The sequence below is a fragment of the Semicossyphus pulcher genome, unplaced genomic scaffold (genome assembly GCF_022749685.1).
Source record: "Semicossyphus pulcher isolate SPU_LCO1_2020_fin unplaced genomic scaffold, fSemPul1.0.p SCAF_5, whole genome shotgun sequence".
Taxonomy (NCBI): Eukaryota; Metazoa; Chordata; class Actinopteri; order Labriformes; family Labridae; genus Semicossyphus; species Semicossyphus pulcher.
The window spans coordinates 18,739,893-18,759,358 of record NW_027211726.1 but is presented as its reverse complement, the minus strand read 5'-3'; the positions used below and the strand labels follow the sequence as shown (position 1 = coordinate 18,759,358).

Sequence of the window (19,466 nt, the reverse complement as noted above, 5' to 3'; positions counted from 1 at the left end):
CGTCCAAAAAAAAATAAAAATGCAACGACAGAAATAGGCTGCAAATAAAAAAAAAGGTGCTGCAAAAATAAAAAAAACATATGCGTTAACACCAAACGCGCTGCAAATACAGAAACGATGCAAAGTTAAAACAATTTTTAAAAAAACCCCACAAACCCAGGAAACACATTGGCGCGATTGGCCTTGATGGCCAACGTAGTATTCAGATGTACTTTGCAGGTAAAATATTTTACATACAAAACATTTGATCAACTTATTGAGATGTAATAAACTGCTATACATCGGACCCAACAATATGTAATAAAAAAAGTGTAGTCCTTGCCTCCACTTCAACCAGCAACATGAAAATGCCTCTTAAACTTTTTATATTGCAGAATTTCATTTACTCTACCAATACCAGGGGTAGTTCTTTCTCAATCAGAAATACTAGTCAGTAGAAGGGTCAAAGTTAAAAGGGAACCACAGTAGGACATGTGACATAAAAGTAGGCTAGTTGTCTTGTGACTGTTAGCTAAAGGTTTTTTACAGTAATGCTAACCTCAAGTTAAGATTTCAGGAAGTAAGGCAATGCAATAGTGCATTTGTAATGGTCTGATATAAAAGTAGGCTGGGTGGCAATAAAAGAAGGTCCAGTGGGCATATGAACGTGTAATTTGTAATAAACATGAGACTCACAATAAAGGTTGTAACTAAGTAACAGCTATAAAGGCTAAAACAATACTTTATTAATGAATTCCCATTGTTTACACGTTTACACCGCAGTGTAACAATTCTTCAAACGGAACAGTTATCCCTTGTGTAAATGTTACCTGCAGCTCACATTTCTTATCATAAATCCAACTTCAATATGAGGCTGGCGGGACATCAGGTCATCAGGTCGACATGCATGACGCAGGCATTAGCACAACAGCCTCTTCTAGCAACTAGAAATGCAAGATGTCGGATACGAAGCGGAGAGAGTCGCTCCGAGGGGGGGCCAGCATACTGAAGGTGAAAGTGAGTGCTGGTCACATTGTGTTCTCCAGGATGAATGGGGGAAAAATACATGAGATTTACTGCAGTCCTGCTGTTGAGAGTAACTCAAAGAACAATCATCTACAAAAAGCACGGTGGTAAAAACCAACAGAAGATATGTACCAGTAGTTGCCGATTAGAGGGATGGGTGCCTTCCCTCGATTTCACTCCATTCACAGAACTCCAGCACTTCCTGTCTGTAGGTGTCAGGCTGGATGGGAGATGTTTTTAAAGTCAAAGGCAAAATTAACACTACTAGTGAACCGTCAGGACGATGAGAGAACCGTGAAGCTACGGTTGTTAGTCGAGCTCAGAGTCTGAATGTGAAGCCGTCTTCTTTTTCTTTTTTCTGCCATGCTTCTTGTGCTTCTTTTTCCTCTTCTTCTTGGATTTGTCCTGTGAACATAAAACATTCGGCATTTGACAATTCAAGTTTTGTTTCACGTCAAAGTAAAGCACTAAATCTGCAGCTAGATCTATAATATGAATGTAGCGATAGAGCTTAGGTTTTAATAGAAGGGAATTGTTGGCAGCTGTTGCTTCGATGCCATCGGCTGATACAACATGCTTCGTTTCAAAAATAAACTTTGTTAACCCATCCAGAATTAAATCAAACCCTCAATTGTATTTGTGCATTGTTTTAAAAGCTTAAGTAAAATGCTCACTGTAATTTTCTCCTTCTCCTCACTACTTCTCTTTTTCTTCTTAGCTTCGGCCTGCGTGAAGGAAAAGTGAGGAGAGAAATGAGACGATGGGAAAAAAGGAAGTCTTGATGTACACACAGGTGTAAAATTCTCTTTTTGTGCAACAATTACAATTTCACAATGTTTTGTACATTTACCAGCATTTGCAACCCTACTCTGCACCCAGAAAGTCATCGGTTTTTGAAACAAAACGTTTTCCACTAAAAGGGTTTGCTTAGTGTTTTTCAGTGCCGGGCAAATGTAAGAGGATAGAAGTTAAAGGACGGGGAAAAAAATACAGGCTGTAACCATTTGCTAATTTCAAAAGATTAGAAAGCAGTGTTTAGTGATTAAAGTGAGGGCTAGAGTATTATATAGTACTTCATCCAATATAGGGTAATTTTTCTTGATTGATAAGTTTGCCACCTCTGTCAGACTCCCTGTAGCTTCTTTTTGCGTCCTAATATTCCCAGTTAGCCCAACTTAGCACTAACGCTACATATCTACACTTTCTCTCGGCGGAAGGTTATCCTGTTTCTTTTGGGAATCTGAGGGAAATAGTCCTCTAATCCTCCAAACGCCATCAAAAGTGAGTATTTTCACAAGACCCCAAACGTAGTGGTAAAAGAAAAATACCACAATGCTTTGCACACTGAGGCAGTACAACATGGAACATGGTGACAGGTGCAAAGAAAGGAGCCCTTATCTTATCATATAATCATGCAAAAAATATCTTAGCTTTATGTCGATGTAAAGGAGTGTGTAATTGGATCATTACATAATAACCATAATAATGGTGTTCCACTGTAGGAGTAGCTCCTTTTGAAGGGACCCTACCCAGTAAACAACATTTCCAGATTAGGGTTAGTATCAAGGATGTAGAATTGGGAAATGGCCTCTGACTTCATTACACACTCCCCCCCTCTCTCTCTTAGCCAGGGTACCCGAGTTGAACTTGCAGTATTTGTCAATCTGAGAGTTCACTTCTAGGTCACAACCGTCCTGCAGATTTAGATTGGAATAGGTCAATCACTGTCGGCCATAAGTAAACAGGAGTTTTCAAGCAGTGATTAAAACCTAATTAAATGCATTTGTTTGAATATCATGAATCAGACTCTCAATGAAGAGTGACAGACGCACATAGAGCTTGCACATCTGGAAGAGGGAGAGTGAGCGTACAGGGAGAACTGAGAGTGAAACTCGTCCACAAACTGTATTCTTTATATGGAACAGATTAAAAAAACAACTGGCCCACATTATACAGATGATTAAATATGTTAAAATGGCAGAAGAGACTTTCTGTTAGAGACACAGTCAAATTATAAAGAGGAACAAAGACATAAAAGAGGAACAAAGAGAGAGGATGGTTCATTACCCATCCACATACATGTAAGAAGAATACTTACTACCTCTTCCCCCTCAGAGTCCGCGGAGGACTCAGAAGATGAGTCTTTATAACTTCGTTCTGCCTTCCTCTTTTTTTTACGGCTCCTGTCGTCCTGACAGACACAAGTTTTACATCACAATGTTGTTTGTTTTTTTAAACACCTGGACATAAAGACTTGGTTTGATAAGAAAGAATACGGAACAAGGAAAGCAGTGTATATTTTAAAGCATCACACATTTATGGAAATACACACACAGTCTAGAAAGTGAGACTACTGAAAAAGAATAGATCACCTTATCTTTGTCCACTTCTTCCTTGATTCTTTTCTTTTTCTTCTTGGGAAGAAAAACAACATGTAGATTAAAAGGCGAGCATTTTAACCACTTGACGACCATCTTTTGACTCAGGATGGGTCAGAAATGTGGAATAGCCATTAATTTATCAAAAACACGTGACTATTATCTCGTCTTAAAAATATATTTTTTCCATTGTTTTTAGCAGCACCTGGTTGTAATGCGGTACTACCACCAGACAGTGGCTGCATCTGAAAGCTGTTTGCTAAACGCCATTATTACACGTCTGTGTTAAATACTTGATTCTGATTGTTTAATTACAACATTCCGAGCTCTGCTATTTCTCGATAACAGACCGTTGCTATGAAGAACAGACCGTTGCTAGGGATAAGGGACTATATTTAAATGGAAAATGGAAAGATAATCATTTTTAAATTAATAAAATAATTTCCAAATTAATATTTTGTGTTAAATAATTGATTTCGTAAGTAATAAGATGTTTAATAAGCGGGACAGAACAACCAACAAGAAGAAAGCATTTGCGCCGGGTGGTCAGATTCTGACCAGGAGAAAACTGCAGAGACTTCTGCAGCCGTCAAAGAGTTCTGTGTGGAATTCCTTTGACAAAAATTAAGGAAAATTACGTCACATGCAAAATTTAAAAAGGTTAAACTAGCATATCATTAGTTTACAACAACTATGCACAGTATGCAAGTAAATTGGTCTCTCTTTCTCCTTATTTCAGCGTGTTTGTGTGCAGGGGGGGGTTCCAATAATAGTCGAATAGTTCCCAGCAGTGAATATCAAAGTATGAACAGTACTTTTGCTTGAAATCCCCTTCCCTATATCGGACCGCACATTTTCATCACCACAACATTAATTGTACTACATTTCTCCAATTAGTTTTCAGAGAGAAGAGAAGCCAACAGTGCACTAAAAAAAGACAGGAACCTTGCTCTCAGCATCAGACTCTTCCTCTGAGCTGTCTGACGCTCGCTTCACTGACGACTTCTTTCTCTTCCGCTTTTTCTTAACACTCTTCTTTTCATCCTGAACACACAAACAGAAATGAAATCAGACAGTGTTCATTATTTGTGCCTACAGCAGCGTCCGAGAACCGTGCTTTTAAATAGCAGCTGTTCAATTCAAGTGTTTTTGAGTTAAGTTGTTAGCCTCAACGCTGAGGCGTGTAATGACTCACCTCGTCTTCAGATTCTGAGGAGGAGCTGCTGGGGGAATCAGAACTCGATGAGGAGGAGGAAGATGAAGAATGCTTGACCAAAACACAATGAAAGCAGGGTTCATTAGACTTGAGGTTATTCACTTGTTTTTGAAAATGGAACACAATCATCCCACAATCAGAGACCGTCTCAGGACAGGCTGTGTGTGTGTGTGTGTGTGTGTGTGTGTGTGTGTGTGTGTGTGTGTGTTTGTGTGTGTGGCAGCATCAAAATACTGGAGGTCTCTCCTCACCCTGCTGGATTTCTTCTTCTCTTTCTTCTTTTTCTAAACACAAGTGAAAAGTGAAAGAAGATGAAGTTTTAAGAGTGAGATCATTTAAATATCTGATTACGGAGAGATACCACACCTCTTTTTTCTCTTTCTTCTCCTCCTTTTCCTTGTCTGTTATCTTTTTGTCTTTCTCTTTGTCTTTGTCACTCCCACCTAACAGCTTCTCTCGGTTCTTTGCCAGTTCTTTCCTCCATTTCTGAAAACAACAGTGAAATAAGTATTCATTGTCTTTCTAAATAAGAACAACAGCTTAAAAGTCTTTAACTCCACTACATGTGTAGGTAAACATTTCTACGTCACACAAACATACATCGTTCATTTTGTCCTCAAAGTCAGCCAGGGCTCGAGAGCCCTTCTTCTTCTTCTCCAGCTGCTCCTTCAACTCCTCCCTGATGAACAGACAATAAATCAGATCCAAAATAAGTGAGAATGTAAATTTTCCTGCAGACATTTTGCCATAAGTGAACAATGCAATTTAAGTAACAACAGTTTACAGTGAACTGGAAATACAATGGGTCTATTTCCCGTTTTTTTTGTAATACATCATAGATCTTCTATTTATCAAATAGTTACCGGTAATAGTCAATATTTAATTGTAGCCTCTTAACTAATGCTGTGGTCCGAGACGTGTATATTTGATGTCCCCTTAACTTTAACATTGGGTTAACAATGCATTGTTTTTGCATAATTCAAAAGTAACTTTTATGATGCCGGTGAAGTGCAGCAGAAAATGAGTTAAATGTGCGCTTTTGTGGTTAACATTAGAGATCATTTCATTTGTTCATCAGGAATTCATCCGAATTTTTTTCTTCTTCTGACCCTTGCCCCTCCTCTGTATCCTGCATGGAAAGCTCAAATCTTATCAATTTAACCCCTGCAAGACAACTGGAATCTCCTTGCTTGCAGAAAGAAAAAAAAACACGGTCCAGAAGATACACTCTGGATGTTTCATGGGACAACTAATAAATTAAATACACATGTAAAAGAGTTAGATGATGAGTGTGACACAGCTACATCCACATAATTTATAATCATTGCATTTGAGCACACTAAATGACCTTGCTCTTTGCTCTCATACTTCATGGGTTCTGTTGTGAGATTGTCCTCTCCTGGACTAGTGCTAATAGTGCATCTATAATCGACACCATTAGCGAAAACATGTCACAATTCTTTGCCATTTTGAGGGACATTAAATTTGAAAAATCAGTTGCCACTTATAAAGGTAGTACCTTAGACTCCACGTAGAACCAAGGACTCTTTTATGCTGAGGACAAGCTTTCTAACCCCAAATATAGCAGACAACTAAGTCACATAGAATGAATACAGATTTACAGCAGAAAAAAGTCTCAAACCTAGTATGTAAAGATTACAAAACATTTTTTTTAGCTCAATTAAAACACATCAAACAATGGCATAATCTTACTTTCCCTAAAACAGCAAGCTTCCTTATCTTGGCCCAAAAGGCAGCCGCTGTTTCTCCTCCATGCTCCAGCCCCTTAAAGGGCTTCATTTCACTGTAGTATTGAACAACATGGATGCAACTTTATGCTCAGAGGGAAATGCAGCTGTGACGGCTGAAGGTCTCTGTTTGTGCAATATTTATGTCAGGGACGACCAATTAGAAGGTCTGTGCCTTACTCACCATGTTGGCCTAGGTCTGCTTAAATAATCTTGTATTGTTGGTCCGGAGTTCTGTGCCGGTCCTCTGGCTCGTGCAGCAGCAATGGGGTTAATATAAGCCTGGAAAACCATATACAGGTTAGTATTTTACACATTTCTAACTGTGCCTTCTGAAAGACACCCACATGCCAGATTTCACGGCAATAAGATTAAGCAGTATACTGAAATGCAGTTTACCAGCACCACATACATCCCCAAAATAACCTTGAAAAATTTAACGAAAAATACATTGTGCATTATTATTGTACATCAGAATTATTGTCACTGAATATTACATTTATTAGCCTAAGGGTCGCTAAATTAATTATCCATATTAATAGAGCAAATATACAAAATATTCACGCAACGTGAGCAAAACAAATATTATGTGCATCAATTAAATCTGTTTTATGTGACATGAGGTTAAAACACCCTCATGTAAATAATACAAATTGACAAACCATTAGCGTGAAAGGTCATGTTTAAACATTGCATATAGTCGTAAAAGCAAGAAAAAAAACACACTGCGCAACATCACCACGTCAAAACATTGACTGATATGAGCTAACTGCTAAAGTTAGCATTACATTAGTAATGGTCATGCCAAGGCTCGACTCATGCAATAGCTACAGCACGATGCACGAAGCATTTTAAAACTAGAAAATATAAGAATTAAATTAAAAACATAATGTTGTGTTATGAAAGGAGATATGTTGACGCGTTGCGTTCACGGACACTGTCTAGGCCTAACATCAGTATATTAGGTAAAGGAATACGTTAGCTAGCCAGCGCTAGTTGCTAAGCTAACGCTATGCTCAGTTTGTATTTAGCTTACCAAAAGTAACCGTGCTTCAATAACCTCCTCAGTTTAGGCCTTACTTACCACTCGATTGTCTCTCTTGCCCATGTCGAGTTAGTAATTGGAAAAAATATCTAATATTGAAAGCTATCATTAGTGTTACCTTGCTAACATAAACCTAGCCACATCAGACTTCGTTAATGGAACCTGACGGCTCTTATTCTCACTGTTGTTTTTCTGACTGTTGGCAAACGGTGCATTACCGTCCCCTACTGGTATGGAGTGTAATCTGGTTAAAAAATAAAAATAAAATATAAATTTCACAAGAACACAAAACTACCTGACTTTGCGACTATGTTTTCTTCTCTTTAATTGTAACTCAGCTTCTCAGCTTCGCAGCTTCACAACTCAGCTGCTTCGGTGCTCATTGTTCTGCACCTAAACACCACGTCAAATTCCTTGTATGTGTTAATCTACTTGGAAATAAACCCCGATTCTGATGTACGCGTAATTACATTTGGTTCCAATGTTTGCAGGTATCTAAAGAAATAGATCACTCAGTCCCATCATTTTAATTCTCTTATGTAAATTTCTCTGGTCCGCTTGTTTGACTGTACTTAAAAATAGCCTGTTTACTGTACGCAGCCTAGTTTTGAAAATTTGCATTATTAATAGTAAATCAGACCGATAACACACATTCAGGGATACAAAAAATATTCATTTATTAATTAAAAAAATATTCTGTTGCTGGTATGAAATAGAAGCAAATTATTGAGAATAGACTGTGGCAGCATGAAAATATAACAAACTACAACAGCAATTGTGTTGCATCTAATGTGCCCTCACTACATAAACAAACGCTGACACATTATTCATTAATTGGTCAAAATGAGTCCAACTCGATATTCTCAAAAAGCTGCTTTTTATTCAGTTGGTGTAACACAATAATATGACACCAATGCCAGCATTCATACACAAGTATAATGCCATGATTGCATTTTTTCTAGCGCCCATTTTCATACGCTAAAAAATAAATGAGGAACAGGAACATGTGGAATTTGAGTTATATGGATCAAGCGACATTGGTTTGAAAACAGTGAAGCTTCTCAGTTTAATAGTTGATTTCAGTTTTATGTTCGAGATTGAAATGTTTTAACACCCGGTTAGCTGATAAGAAAAGCATACAGTGATTGTGTCAAGTGTAATGAGACTAAAGCAGTTGTTTTCACTGGGAACCTCTAGGCCTAAAGTATTTGGAGCTTTCATTGTATTGTATGCACCACTCGCACCAGACACGAGTTATCAAATTAAAATTTCACACAGTGCTTAGTCAAGCATACAATTGTACATGATCTACATCGAGTTCGCCATCTTGCAATTAAAAACAGTTCATACAGGCAGTTATCTTTAGACAGTAATGACTACAGTAACATAAAGTTGATAAATAGGAATGACAGTAGACTATGATCAACGATCTGATCTTAGACAGCTTGAAAGAAATCCTGATGGAGTAGTGATGTGGTCAGTTAGTAGCCCAGAGATGTGCAAACTGTGCCCGAGGTTTTCGGGCGTCTGTAAGAAAAACCTGAGAGAGTCAAGAGAGTGTGTCTGTGTGTGTGTGCTAGCAGCACTACCTGTTAAGGAAACGTAAACCAGTGTTAAAATATGTTACTGTTCTGCAAGAACTACTAAATACAAAAATACAACTCTGCATAACTTTGCTTTTTCTGTGCTGGTAATGACTAAATACGACGAGACATGATTGTAAAATAAAGCATAAAAACTGTACACAAAATATTTGTGCATTACTGTAAAATTCGTAGTCACTCTCAATCCGAAGCAATTTAAAATTCAACAAGCACCCACAGAGCCCGCCCGACATTTCCAAAACACAAAATACTCTCGCCATACGACGTTCCACTGACCCTCGCTACTCTACATCTATCCATTTTAACGACATATCTATGGGCTGACGATGCACGTATCAAAAGGTTTCTATGATTACAGCTTGCACTCTATACTGTACAGTACCAATGGCTATCCTTTATACATTCCTCACTTTGTCAAACTACTCTTACACATATTCTATCATCATCTAGAGCCGCTGTAATTGGTTTAAGAATATTGTATTCCCCAGCATCTTAAAAAAAATATCAAGTAACAACTTGATGAAAACAAGCGTATAAGACTTGTCAATAATATTAAAATTAAATACACAATATTTGCGACACTATTCTGTGCCGAATGTATTTATGTGGAATAGTGCTGGTGGGCTTTCCTCCACCTATTGCAAGCCTGTGCATTGCTGTATCTTTAGGATAGTTAATTATAATTGTATTTAATAATGGCTGACTAAAAGCAAGTAAAAAAACAAACAAGTGAAAGGCAGGAAAGTTTCTATAAAACGTTCTTTCATCATTGTCTCAGCACTGATATCAGCCCGTTATAAAAAGTTCCTTGAAGCGTGCAGAAACCATTAGAATCCCGCTACTGGTCTGCAGTTACTCAGGACGTCCTCAAGGTGGCAGTACTATAAAACATGTAGAACTGGAATGATAAGTCACGGCATGGCAGTGAGTGGCTGGCTTGTGATGCCCAGTAATGTTTCAGTAAGTATACAAGAGCGTGCTTATGACAGTGGTAGTGCACACGCTAAATGTTGTGTACATATCTGTGAGCGTGCTCGTTCTGCGTGTCTGCTCACGGCACACATACACAGTTAGCTACAAAGGCAGGTGAGGTCCATGCTGTTCATGCAGGCTCCTGTATGCTCCAGTCCTCTGAGAGGGGCCTCCTGCAGGACTGAACCCCGGTCGCTGGCCTCCTGCCGACGACTAGCAGTCAATGTGAGATGCAAGTCTTTGCATTGTTAACAGTCAATAATTATCGAACGACCTCAAAGCAGCAATTACAATCCATCAGTTCATGGAAGGAGGGGAGCTTTTGTGCATTTTTCAAGGGGGTGAGCGCATCGTTCTTGGTGCTCTCATGTTTCGTTCCTCGAGCTTTGTACACGGACTATAAAAAGTATTTTCCCCCCTCGATGTATTTCATGTTTTGTTTTTATGTACACACACAGAATCAGAGTTGATTGAGCTTTTTTGACACCGATTTCACAAAACATGCGAAAACAAACCTCTACATAAATCTAAATGTGAGCTTAAGTAAGTACGACATCACTAGTTCAACCAACTGATTTAAGAGGCTGAAAAATCGGTAGAATCACGGTAGCGATCACCTTTTTGTTAAATTCACCTGTACCTGCAGGACCTAACACGGGGCGTGAACTACACTACGACAATAGAAAGATCAACAAGATTAGTGGAAAGTACCAATTGGCTAAAGGAGTCCAGTAAAAAATATGAAGGCTATGAGCGTCAACTCATCCTTTAAAGCAATAGTAAGGAAGGCCGCAAGGAGGGTTCCCAAAATGAGATGCAAGATTTTAAGGTGACAGAAACTAGTGTCTGGATGCATTTCTATCTCCAAAGACCATCTGGCAAAGAGAGAGCAGCTTTAAAATGATCAGAGCATTTCAGTTTGTATTTCCCCAAAGAGATGTAGGTGGGAAAGGATCCTCTACAAAGCCTTCTGTTGGTAGCATCACATTGTAGCAGTGTGTCTTTGCAGCAGGCAGCGGAGGCCTTGTGATAATAGAGAGTTAAGTTAATGTGGCAAGTTACACAAGAATCCTGAAGGAAAAAAACAGCAGCCGTGTTCAGAGAAGACTTTCCCAAGGCCACAAAGGAAACCCTAAAGCAAGTGACCAAAACCCAGTCCAGACCTCAATCCAATCAGGAGTTTGTGGCAGAACTTAGAAACTGCTGTTCAGTGACGCTAACAACGCAACATGACAGACGGCTGCGCTCTTTTGCAAAGAAGAATTCAAGAGTTATCTCTGGATCAGTGTCAAACAAGCTCAATTAACGCACTTTGATTTAATACAGTAAAAACAAAACATGATAAACACTGAGGGAGTATACAGAGTATACTCTTTATAGACTCTGAATGGGATGATTAAGGGTGAAGGAGGACTCTCAGGCGCTCCTCTCCTCCATGGTGGGTTTGTTGCTGGGGATGGGCTGGGCAGCGTACACACTTCTACTGAGGCTGTCCACACTTTGAAAGTAGGGGTGGCTCAGCGCAGCAAAGGCCGATATCCTCCTGGAGGGGTTGAAGGCGAGGAATTGCTGCAAAGACGAGAGACGGAAGAGAAGAGGATTTAATAAACAGAAAAATCTCAATGTCTGTTAAGTCACTATCTATCGCCGAATGAGGTAACACAGTGGTGATTGAGCCTATGGCACACTGATGAAAGCCTTTGCATTTGCAGTATATAGTATTATTACAGACTGGGTGTCGGGTGCGACTTTCGCGGAAAAAATCACAAGCGGTGCCCAGTTAGTGACGCGTTTTCCATCACCCAGCAGTGGTTGGTCTGCCAGAGAGGGTAGGTGGAGCTAAGCGGCTGCTTTTTCGGTCTCTGCAAGTGTTGCGAGTAAACAGTAATCTACTATGGCTGAACAAACAAAAAAAGATGGATGACTACAAATACAACCTCAAAAATAAGTGAAAATCCAAAGAAAAAGAAACAAATTCGACGCTCAGATGAAGGCAAACGGTCTGAAAAGGAAAGCGAAAGTCAGCGAGGAAAATCAAGAGGTACAACCAGAGCCAACAGTGGACGTCACACATGCAACACTGTCTGGATATCTGGGAAGTGTTATTACCTATTACCGTTTATAGCCATAAGGTGCCGCTAAAGAGAACGAAACTGAGATCTTCAAGATCTTCTACAACTTTAAGTAGATATAACGGCAATAAAATTAAGATATAAAGAATGTGTGGTAACAGGAAGTTGGACGTAGGCTCGTTCTACCCACCATTAAGAGGGCCCGTCCTTGCTCGTCCATGTCAGGAACCAAGTCCTCTATTGGCTTAGGGGGCCGGGGGGTGAAGGCACTCTGTGGTAGGGCCACTTCCTGGGGCCAGTCTTCTACTGAAGGTACCCCAACAACACTGTAGGAGGATAATGATCATTAGACAGGCATCATTACCAACCTCTCCAAGATTTTGCTCAGAGTATTCGGTCAGCTGAAGGAAAATGTCCCAAAATGATGATTTTTTGACAGTTTTTGAGAACATAATTCCAGTGTGTGGAGACTCTAAATCATCCCAGGTTGCACATTCAAAAACTGAATAAAAACATACTCATTGGACCATAGGAGCTGCAACAGGAAACACAGCCAATAATACTCACTCAAAAATCTTTCCCAGCTGATCAACATCTGAGTTTCCTCGAAATAGCGGCCTGGGAAAGAAAAAACAAACTGTTTAGTTTGACTGCTGCTTAAACATTTACATTTATCTTCACATGTTGTGCTGCACAGTAACCATGGAGATGCAGGCAAAGGTTAAATTGCATTAATCACTCTCTTGTTAAGATATGAACCCTGATGCTTTCAAGGCAGACGAACAGCCATAAGATATAAACTGTTGGCTGGAGGCAAAGAGGAATGTACGACTCTGATGTGAGCGTTTGAAGAAGCCACACACTCGCAGCTCCGTCTCATGTTGGGATCGTGAAGCAGTGTTGGTAGTACCAACGAAGAGGGGAGGGGACGGAGGGATGAAAGGAGGGAGGAGAGCGGCAGCAGGCCTGCTGGTGGTTCCTGTGGCTTTGGGCCGTCTTTGGATGCCCGTGGGCGGCCATGCCTGCCCCTGGCACCCGCACAAATTCCAGTAGTCATCATCAGCACAAGGCTGCCGGCCGCCGCACAGCACAGAAAAAGCCCTTTTTATCCCTTATGTGTGTGTGTGTGTGTCTGCTTCTCACTGTGTGTGTAGGAAATGGGAGGGGGAGGCGTGTGAAAGAAAAGTTGGATTATTCTGAGAAAGAGTTTGAGAGCGAGACCTTCCTGCTGAAGTTCCTCTGAGAGGAAGTGAGGAGGTTTCGCCGTCCAAAAGAGGACTTTCTTCTAAGGATGCCGTGAACTGACTCCTCTAGATGCAGAGTTACAGTATAAAACACACAATGGTGAGAGAAGGTGAAAGCTTGTTTTTGTTGTATCCCACTTGTTTGAGCTCAGTCACCAGCAGATGTCAATGTAACGCAGGGTAATGTCACATAGGTGTGCATGTGTGCATGTGTGTTTGCAGGCCTCAACACAGTTCAAGTGCACTCCACTTAACTGAAGTCAACAGACTGGCCGGCCACCATGTGCTCCCTGTGTTTTCCCACTTGCAGGAAGCTTTGCATAGCTCAACACCCACACTTTCCTACAGACGCAGAGACTAGGAAATTAGTCACACAGGGGTATTTTTCACATTTTTACTGTGATAGCAAACTCACGCTGTAGTTAGGAAGTTTAGATACAGAGTCTGGCGTCCTTAACCAATTCATGTCTGTTTCTTTACCCCCAAACCTCTTTAAACATCCGGCTCTGAACCAGGATCATACCACTCAAGCAGGTCTTTTGGGGTGAAACGTTGCGCTGAGGTTTTGAAAGCCATTTAAGATCAGACCAAACCAGTTCTAACTGTTGCAAAAGAAGAAGAAAAAAAAATCACCTACAGCAAAGTCATCTTGCCAAAACAAGTAGGGCTGATAATTCCAAGAGGTCCATTTTTAAACCTGGAGTGGTTTGTCGGTTTGTTGGAGGGGGATAACTGGATTCACATGGAGCCGGCCACTGGCATGCACACAGTCAACAGCGCAGTGCAAATGTACAAACTCGAGCAAGTCAGAGTGTACGTGTGCACGCACGCACAAAAGACATTGTTTCCCATTTTTAGATCTGCATGTGCACGTATAATATTCCCATGAACACGCACACACACACACAAAAAGACACGAGTCACAGTGAAAAGAACTGAGACAGGGTTGGGACAGGCAGCTGAGTCACGCTTCCCTTAGTGCCAACTCTGTCCCTCATTCCACTGAGACGACCTCTGGAATGTGTGTGTGCATGTTTGCACGTGAGAGCGTCAATCAGTCTGGGTGGGAGAGAGAGAGAGAAAAGGAGAGTGTGCTTTATTTGTCAAAGTTTGTGCAGACATCTAAGAGAGTTTGTGTTGCGTTTGGTATACTGTACTGTGTGAGTGTGGGTTTCTGTAAAGCTCACACACACACACACACACACACAGACGCATGCACGTGTGACTTTGCGGATTTATCAATTGAGTTGCAAAGTGTGAGAAAGTCAACACGGATGTGGGGCCTCTCCCGGACCATTAACAACGTTCAACCTTTTCGATTGGAGGAATGTCAACAAGCAGGCGCTCTCTCTTCCCCATTCACTCGAACCGTGACTCACCCCGACACCATCCCAGCCATGCAGATGCAGACTTGCATGATATTTGCTCAAATTCCTTTGACGACAAGTTCCCAACCTTTCTGGCTACAGTAGATACTCATTAAAAGACTCTTTTTTTTTTTAACAATGGCATGTTTGATGATGAAAGTGGAGCGAGGCGAGGAAGGTGCTCGGGGGAAAAACCTTTGAAGTTTTTGTGAGTCATCGGAAGAATGTTTTGAGGTTGGATTTGCACTTTTCTGACCTGCAGCGTGAGGTGACAGGGTGAACTGGGGTAGTCCCTGCTCAGTGGGGCCCTGACACGGGGCTGAGCTGATGCACTCAGTTTAGATATCAGCTCTTCTTAAAGTAATCAAACCACCACTGGGCATGTCTGCTTCATGTATCTGAGCTGTCAACGATTATAATCTCCTATTCAACAGAGCTTCAGACTAATAAACAGTGTTTTCTCATCGTCTCTTGTTCTGCACTTTCCCTCGATCACGCTCCCTCTTGCCTTCTTTCACTGCTTCTCCCAGGTTCCCTTTAATCTCTAACAGGTGGCCTTTTAAAAAGCCATCTTAATCACCTGCAGAGAGCGAGAGAGAGAGAGAGAGCAAGAGCGAGAGAGAGAGTGTATGTTCTGTTCATGGCCATCAAAGGGCTCTGCTTTGCCTTCCGCCTCAAGGCAAAGTTGGACAGGTGCCAGATTGTGAAAACACACACATACACACACCAAAGCTTTTTACAGCTTATTGTGTCAGGGTGAGACCTTAACCTAGACAACACATACACCCACACACACACACTCACCTCACTGCTATCAGACAAGCACTGTCAACCTGCTGTGCCTGCTTTTAAAAGAGACATCGTTTGGAAACAGAACCGAGGAAATAAAACAAACATACATGCAACCATTACTTTATGTATAAAAAGTTGCAAAGCTACAAAATGCGCGTCATCTTCGTGCTGTTACTGATGTGTATATGCATGCCGATTTGGGAGAAATTACAAGCAACTACCATTCCCGTTAAACATGATGTGATTGTGAATACTTTAACTTTTATGGTGTGGACACGTTGCCTGCGACCAATTCGCCTACGCTCACGTCCGCCCAGCCTCACTGGTCACTTGTTGGCGTCATTTCAATCCAAACAGCTCCCCACAAGGTTGTACACTTAACAGTATAACGCTGTTTTCATAATTTCATAATGCGGGAGAAAAGCTGTTACAAAGTGGCGCAGCTTGCCTGGGGTGCGTTGCTAGGTATCCCAGCATGCTTTGAGCAGCGAATTGGCCACTTGAAATACACACAGAAGGGGGGAGAATTTTCGGGCGTACAAGTTCACGTTCAGTGTGTCTGCAGCGTTAAACTAGCTTCCCCCACCCTAACTGTAACTGTACTTTATCGTTACCATGGAAACAAACTAGCGAAATGTTGCAGACATATAACGTTTAACCATGTGAGTATTATGACAGCAGATTTTATAATTTATAAATTCTGGATGAAATCGATTTTTCAAAGTCGAGGTGAAATGAAAAATGTCATTTTAATCCATGAGTAATGATATTGGACTGCATGTACTCGTGCCTATGACCGAATTACAGCAGTAATGATATTCAGTACAACATCACTTCCTCTCTCTGATCACGTCTTTATATTATAGAAAAACTAATGAAATCAAAGAAGAAAAAGAAGCAGAGAGAAATGAGGTCGAAACTAAAACAGCTCATTGAGCAGCTGAGTGAAACAGACACTGATACCTCTAATCGATACCGACTCTTAAAAAAAAAGTTTGCGGTGACCAGTTCATCATCTTCAGCTGACAGAGATATTAATAAAATAAGGTGTGATACAATTACAGCTGTTTTCTTTAAGTGACTGAGCCACCTACTGATTGGCTATGTAAAAAACCCCGACAGGGTGAGCAGGACCCCGACGTGACAACAACCTGCTAGCTATACATTATCCTGCTTATTACACAGCTTTGTACTTACCAAATCAATGATTGGACACAAAATATTGATTTGGAAATTATTTTATTACTTTAAAAATGATTATATTTCTGTTTTCCATTTATAAAAATAGTCTGTTACGCTCACAGTGAGAGCTGGGTCCATAGCAACAGTTACCTCTGTTGCCTTCTTAAAATGAGCTAAGCTAGCTGTTTTTACTCACATTAAAATGAGCTAAGCTAGCTGTTTTTACTCACATTAAAATGAGCTAAGCCAGCTGTTTTTACTTACATTAAAATGAGCTAAGCTAGCCGTCATTAATCTCATTTAAATTAGCTAAACAAGCTGTTTTCGCTAACATTAAAATGAGCTAACCGAGCTGTTTTCGCTAACATTAAAATGAGCTAAGCTAGCTGTTATTAATCACATTAAAATTAGCTAACTGAGTTGTTTTTACTTGCAATTAAATGGAAACCTTTCCACTGATGGGGTGGATTGAGGTTTTCTATCTCGTCAAGTCAAGTCTGTTGACATTTTCTTTTCCATTCACCTTCTTTAAACACCAATGTATCCCGTACTATGTTCCGTTTAATGTTTACTTCATGTGCCGACTTCAGTTTTGTAGATCTCTCTGTCCTGGTCAACAGTTTTTGCATCGTTTAACCTTTATTGCTTTCTCTCCACTGTTTTGTCTCTTTTCTTTTTTTCCCCTCTGTAAACAAAACCAACATCAAATTTACTGGACTTCTTTAGGCGGATTGATATGATGTTAGTTCTCCAGATTGTGTGATTAGAGCTGCATCCCTAACAATGGTCTGTTCTTCATAACAACGGTCTATTATCGAGAAATAACTGACCTTGTTGATTAACCAATCAGAATCGAGTATTTAATACAGCCATGTAATATCATGGATTAGATACCAGGAATATCATAGCAGCCCTTGTCCTCGACCCAATCCTCTCTTAGCACATCCTAATGTACCGGTAGGTGAAAACATTCAGAGTAGAGCAGCAATAATTAATCGATGAATAGCTTGGATGGTTGAAAGAAAGTTAAATGAACTGTTTTGGTAATTGAACACTTGAGTCTTTGGGTTTGGGGCTGCCGGTTGGACATATGAGGCACTTTCAAGACATCACTTTAGAGAGTGCGATGAGCATTTTTGACATATTTCTGAGATGTTTTAGGCTAAATGATTAATCGGTCAAAGGTAAAAATAACTCGAAGATAAATAAAAAATGAAATAATCGTTAGCAGCAGCCTACTAATGAGGAATAACCATTTTAGCAGACGACCAAATGCATGTTGAAAGATGAAACACCGTTGGAGGTTTTACAGTGAAACACTCTCCACCCTCATGTCACCCTTTGTCACCACAGCCTTTATATTTCCCTTGCGTCCCCCGTGCACAGCGTGGGACGTTGTGTGCGGTTGTGCATGTTGGGGTTTGAGGACGGTTGGGGAAGGAAGCATAAATTACAAGCAGGGCTGCTCCTCCTGGCACTCTGCCCTACCTCAGAGAGACTGTTCTTATCTCCTCTGAAGCACACCACGACAGGCTGCATAGACCCCCGCTCACTGATCATTACAAGACAGTTAAACAAGTTATGGCTCATAAATATTAATATTAGATTGATTATAAAGTGTGTTATTATGTCCTGGAGAAGCCTTCCTTCCTTCCACTGGCAGGCGGTTGAACATATTTTAGAGAAATGGTCCGTTATTAGCCGAGCTCTCCAGCGTGTGAAGTTCGTTAAAACCACAAACTGACAAATACCTATACCAAGAAGCAGAATCTTGACTCGCATGCTGCAACCACAGCAGACAGCCCGTCATTACTGTAATGGTTTGATAAGCCAACCGAAATGTGATTGCTAACAAGGCATCTGACAGGTGTTACATGAAGAAACACCCAAATAACTGATACTTTAAAGATGGCTGCTGATTTCTCTGTGAAATATAGCACAAAATAAACCTGCTGAAAGTAAACAGGTAATGCGAGGAAATAGAGACTCTCTTCTCTACTTTGTTATTGACTAAAACAACCAACATTCAAGCTGTAAAACTCACACTCTTGAGTTTCTTAAAGGCACAGAAAATTTAGGACATTTAAATGTTTTGTAAGTATTGAAATAAACAGTGAAATTCCTTCGTACAAAAGAAGAATCAGCTTCTATTTATACCTGCTCCATATGGAGACCTGGTCACAAGGACATGAGCGTGTGAATGTGTATTTACAGTATGTTTACATCCCTGTAGGTCACTGATCATAATCTGTTCTTTTAACAGTAAATGTGTTAAACCCATCAGTAAAGGGGGCAGATTTCTTTGCACGACCTTTGAAAGCTCCGATAATCCATTAAAATGTCCCACTAGTGAAACCAGTGAGTAGTGCATAGTTAAACTCAACATTTAGACAGTTAAAGTAGCTCAGCTCAGATACATGGTCTCAGTTTAATGTCACTTCAATAATGCCACAATACTGTACACCACCGAACCCTAAAGCTTCGGTTACATTGGGCTCTGCAAACTTAAGGTAACTGTAAACTCATTCTACTGGCCTGTTTTCCCTGTGTGATTACTGTAACAGATGTTGACAAACTCAGTGCATTGTCGTTCCGGTAACAGAAGTCATAATGAGGTAAAAACAAAACCATTTTCTACATATAAATGTGCTAAAGTGGGTGCACAAAAGCACAGTGTGATCAATATGGAAACTAACGGGACAGCTTTGTATGTAGCAAAGACTTTGTGCTGATGCAGGTCAGTGAGCGTGTGACCGTTTGTGTGTTTACACGGTTCACCAAAAGAGTCACTTGCTGAGTGGCAAATGTTTGAAGTGCGATCGATTATGATGATGTGGCAGC

General features: G+C 40.5%; 2 protein-coding genes across 5 annotated transcripts in view; both read right to left on the bottom strand.

Annotated features, from left to right (window-relative positions):
• Positions 1-683: 683 nt before the first annotated feature.
• On the bottom strand, positions 684-7,583 carry fam133b (family with sequence similarity 133 member B). 4 transcript variants are annotated; one of them, XM_069681705.1, is made up of 11 exons: positions 7,432-7,583; positions 6,532-6,629; positions 5,200-5,278; positions 4,966-5,085; positions 4,851-4,883; positions 4,579-4,650; positions 4,329-4,427; positions 3,378-3,419; positions 3,104-3,196; positions 1,680-1,730; positions 684-1,410 (listed from the first exon to the last, which is right to left on the bottom strand). In XM_069681705.1, exons 1-11 carry the CDS (start codon positions 7,453-7,455, stop codon positions 1,315-1,317), a joined length of 807 nt encoding a protein of 268 aa, XP_069537806.1. In that variant the 5' UTR covers positions 7,456-7,583; the 3' UTR covers positions 684-1,314. The 4 variants fall into 4 exon arrangements, with proteins under 4 accessions (XP_069537806.1, XP_069537808.1, XP_069537807.1 ...); XM_069681707.1 differs by having other exon boundaries at positions 3,107-3,196; XM_069681706.1 differs by having other exon boundaries at positions 3,378-3,416.
• Positions 7,584-8,246: 663 nt separating this feature from the next.
• The window catches only part of cdk6 (cyclin dependent kinase 6), a 38,902-nt gene continuing 27,682 nt past the window's right edge, over positions 8,247-19,466 (bottom strand). Inside the window, exons 6-8 of the mRNA XM_069681297.1 lie at positions 12,608-12,658; positions 12,231-12,366; positions 8,247-11,537 (exon numbers count right to left, since the gene is read on the bottom strand). Coding sequence (XP_069537398.1) covers positions 11,385-11,537; positions 12,231-12,366; positions 12,608-12,658 — 340 coding nt within the window. The 3' untranslated portion in view covers positions 8,247-11,384. The remainder of the gene's footprint in view (positions 11,538-12,230; positions 12,367-12,607; positions 12,659-19,466) is intronic.

Bases quoted from the DNA above. Each gene is read 5' to 3' on its own strand.
- fam133b (XM_069681705.1), bottom strand. From the start codon at position 7,455: ATGGGCAAGAGAGACAATCGAGTG. The intron at 4,428-4,578 runs GTGAGTCATTAC...TTGTGTGTTCAG, and splicing joins CCTCAGAATCTGAAGACGAG to GATGAAAAGAAGAGTGTTAA. The intron at 3,197-3,377 runs GTGATCTATTCT...TGTGTCTGTCAG, and splicing joins AAGAAGTGGACAAAGATAAG to GACGACAGGAGCCGTAAAAA.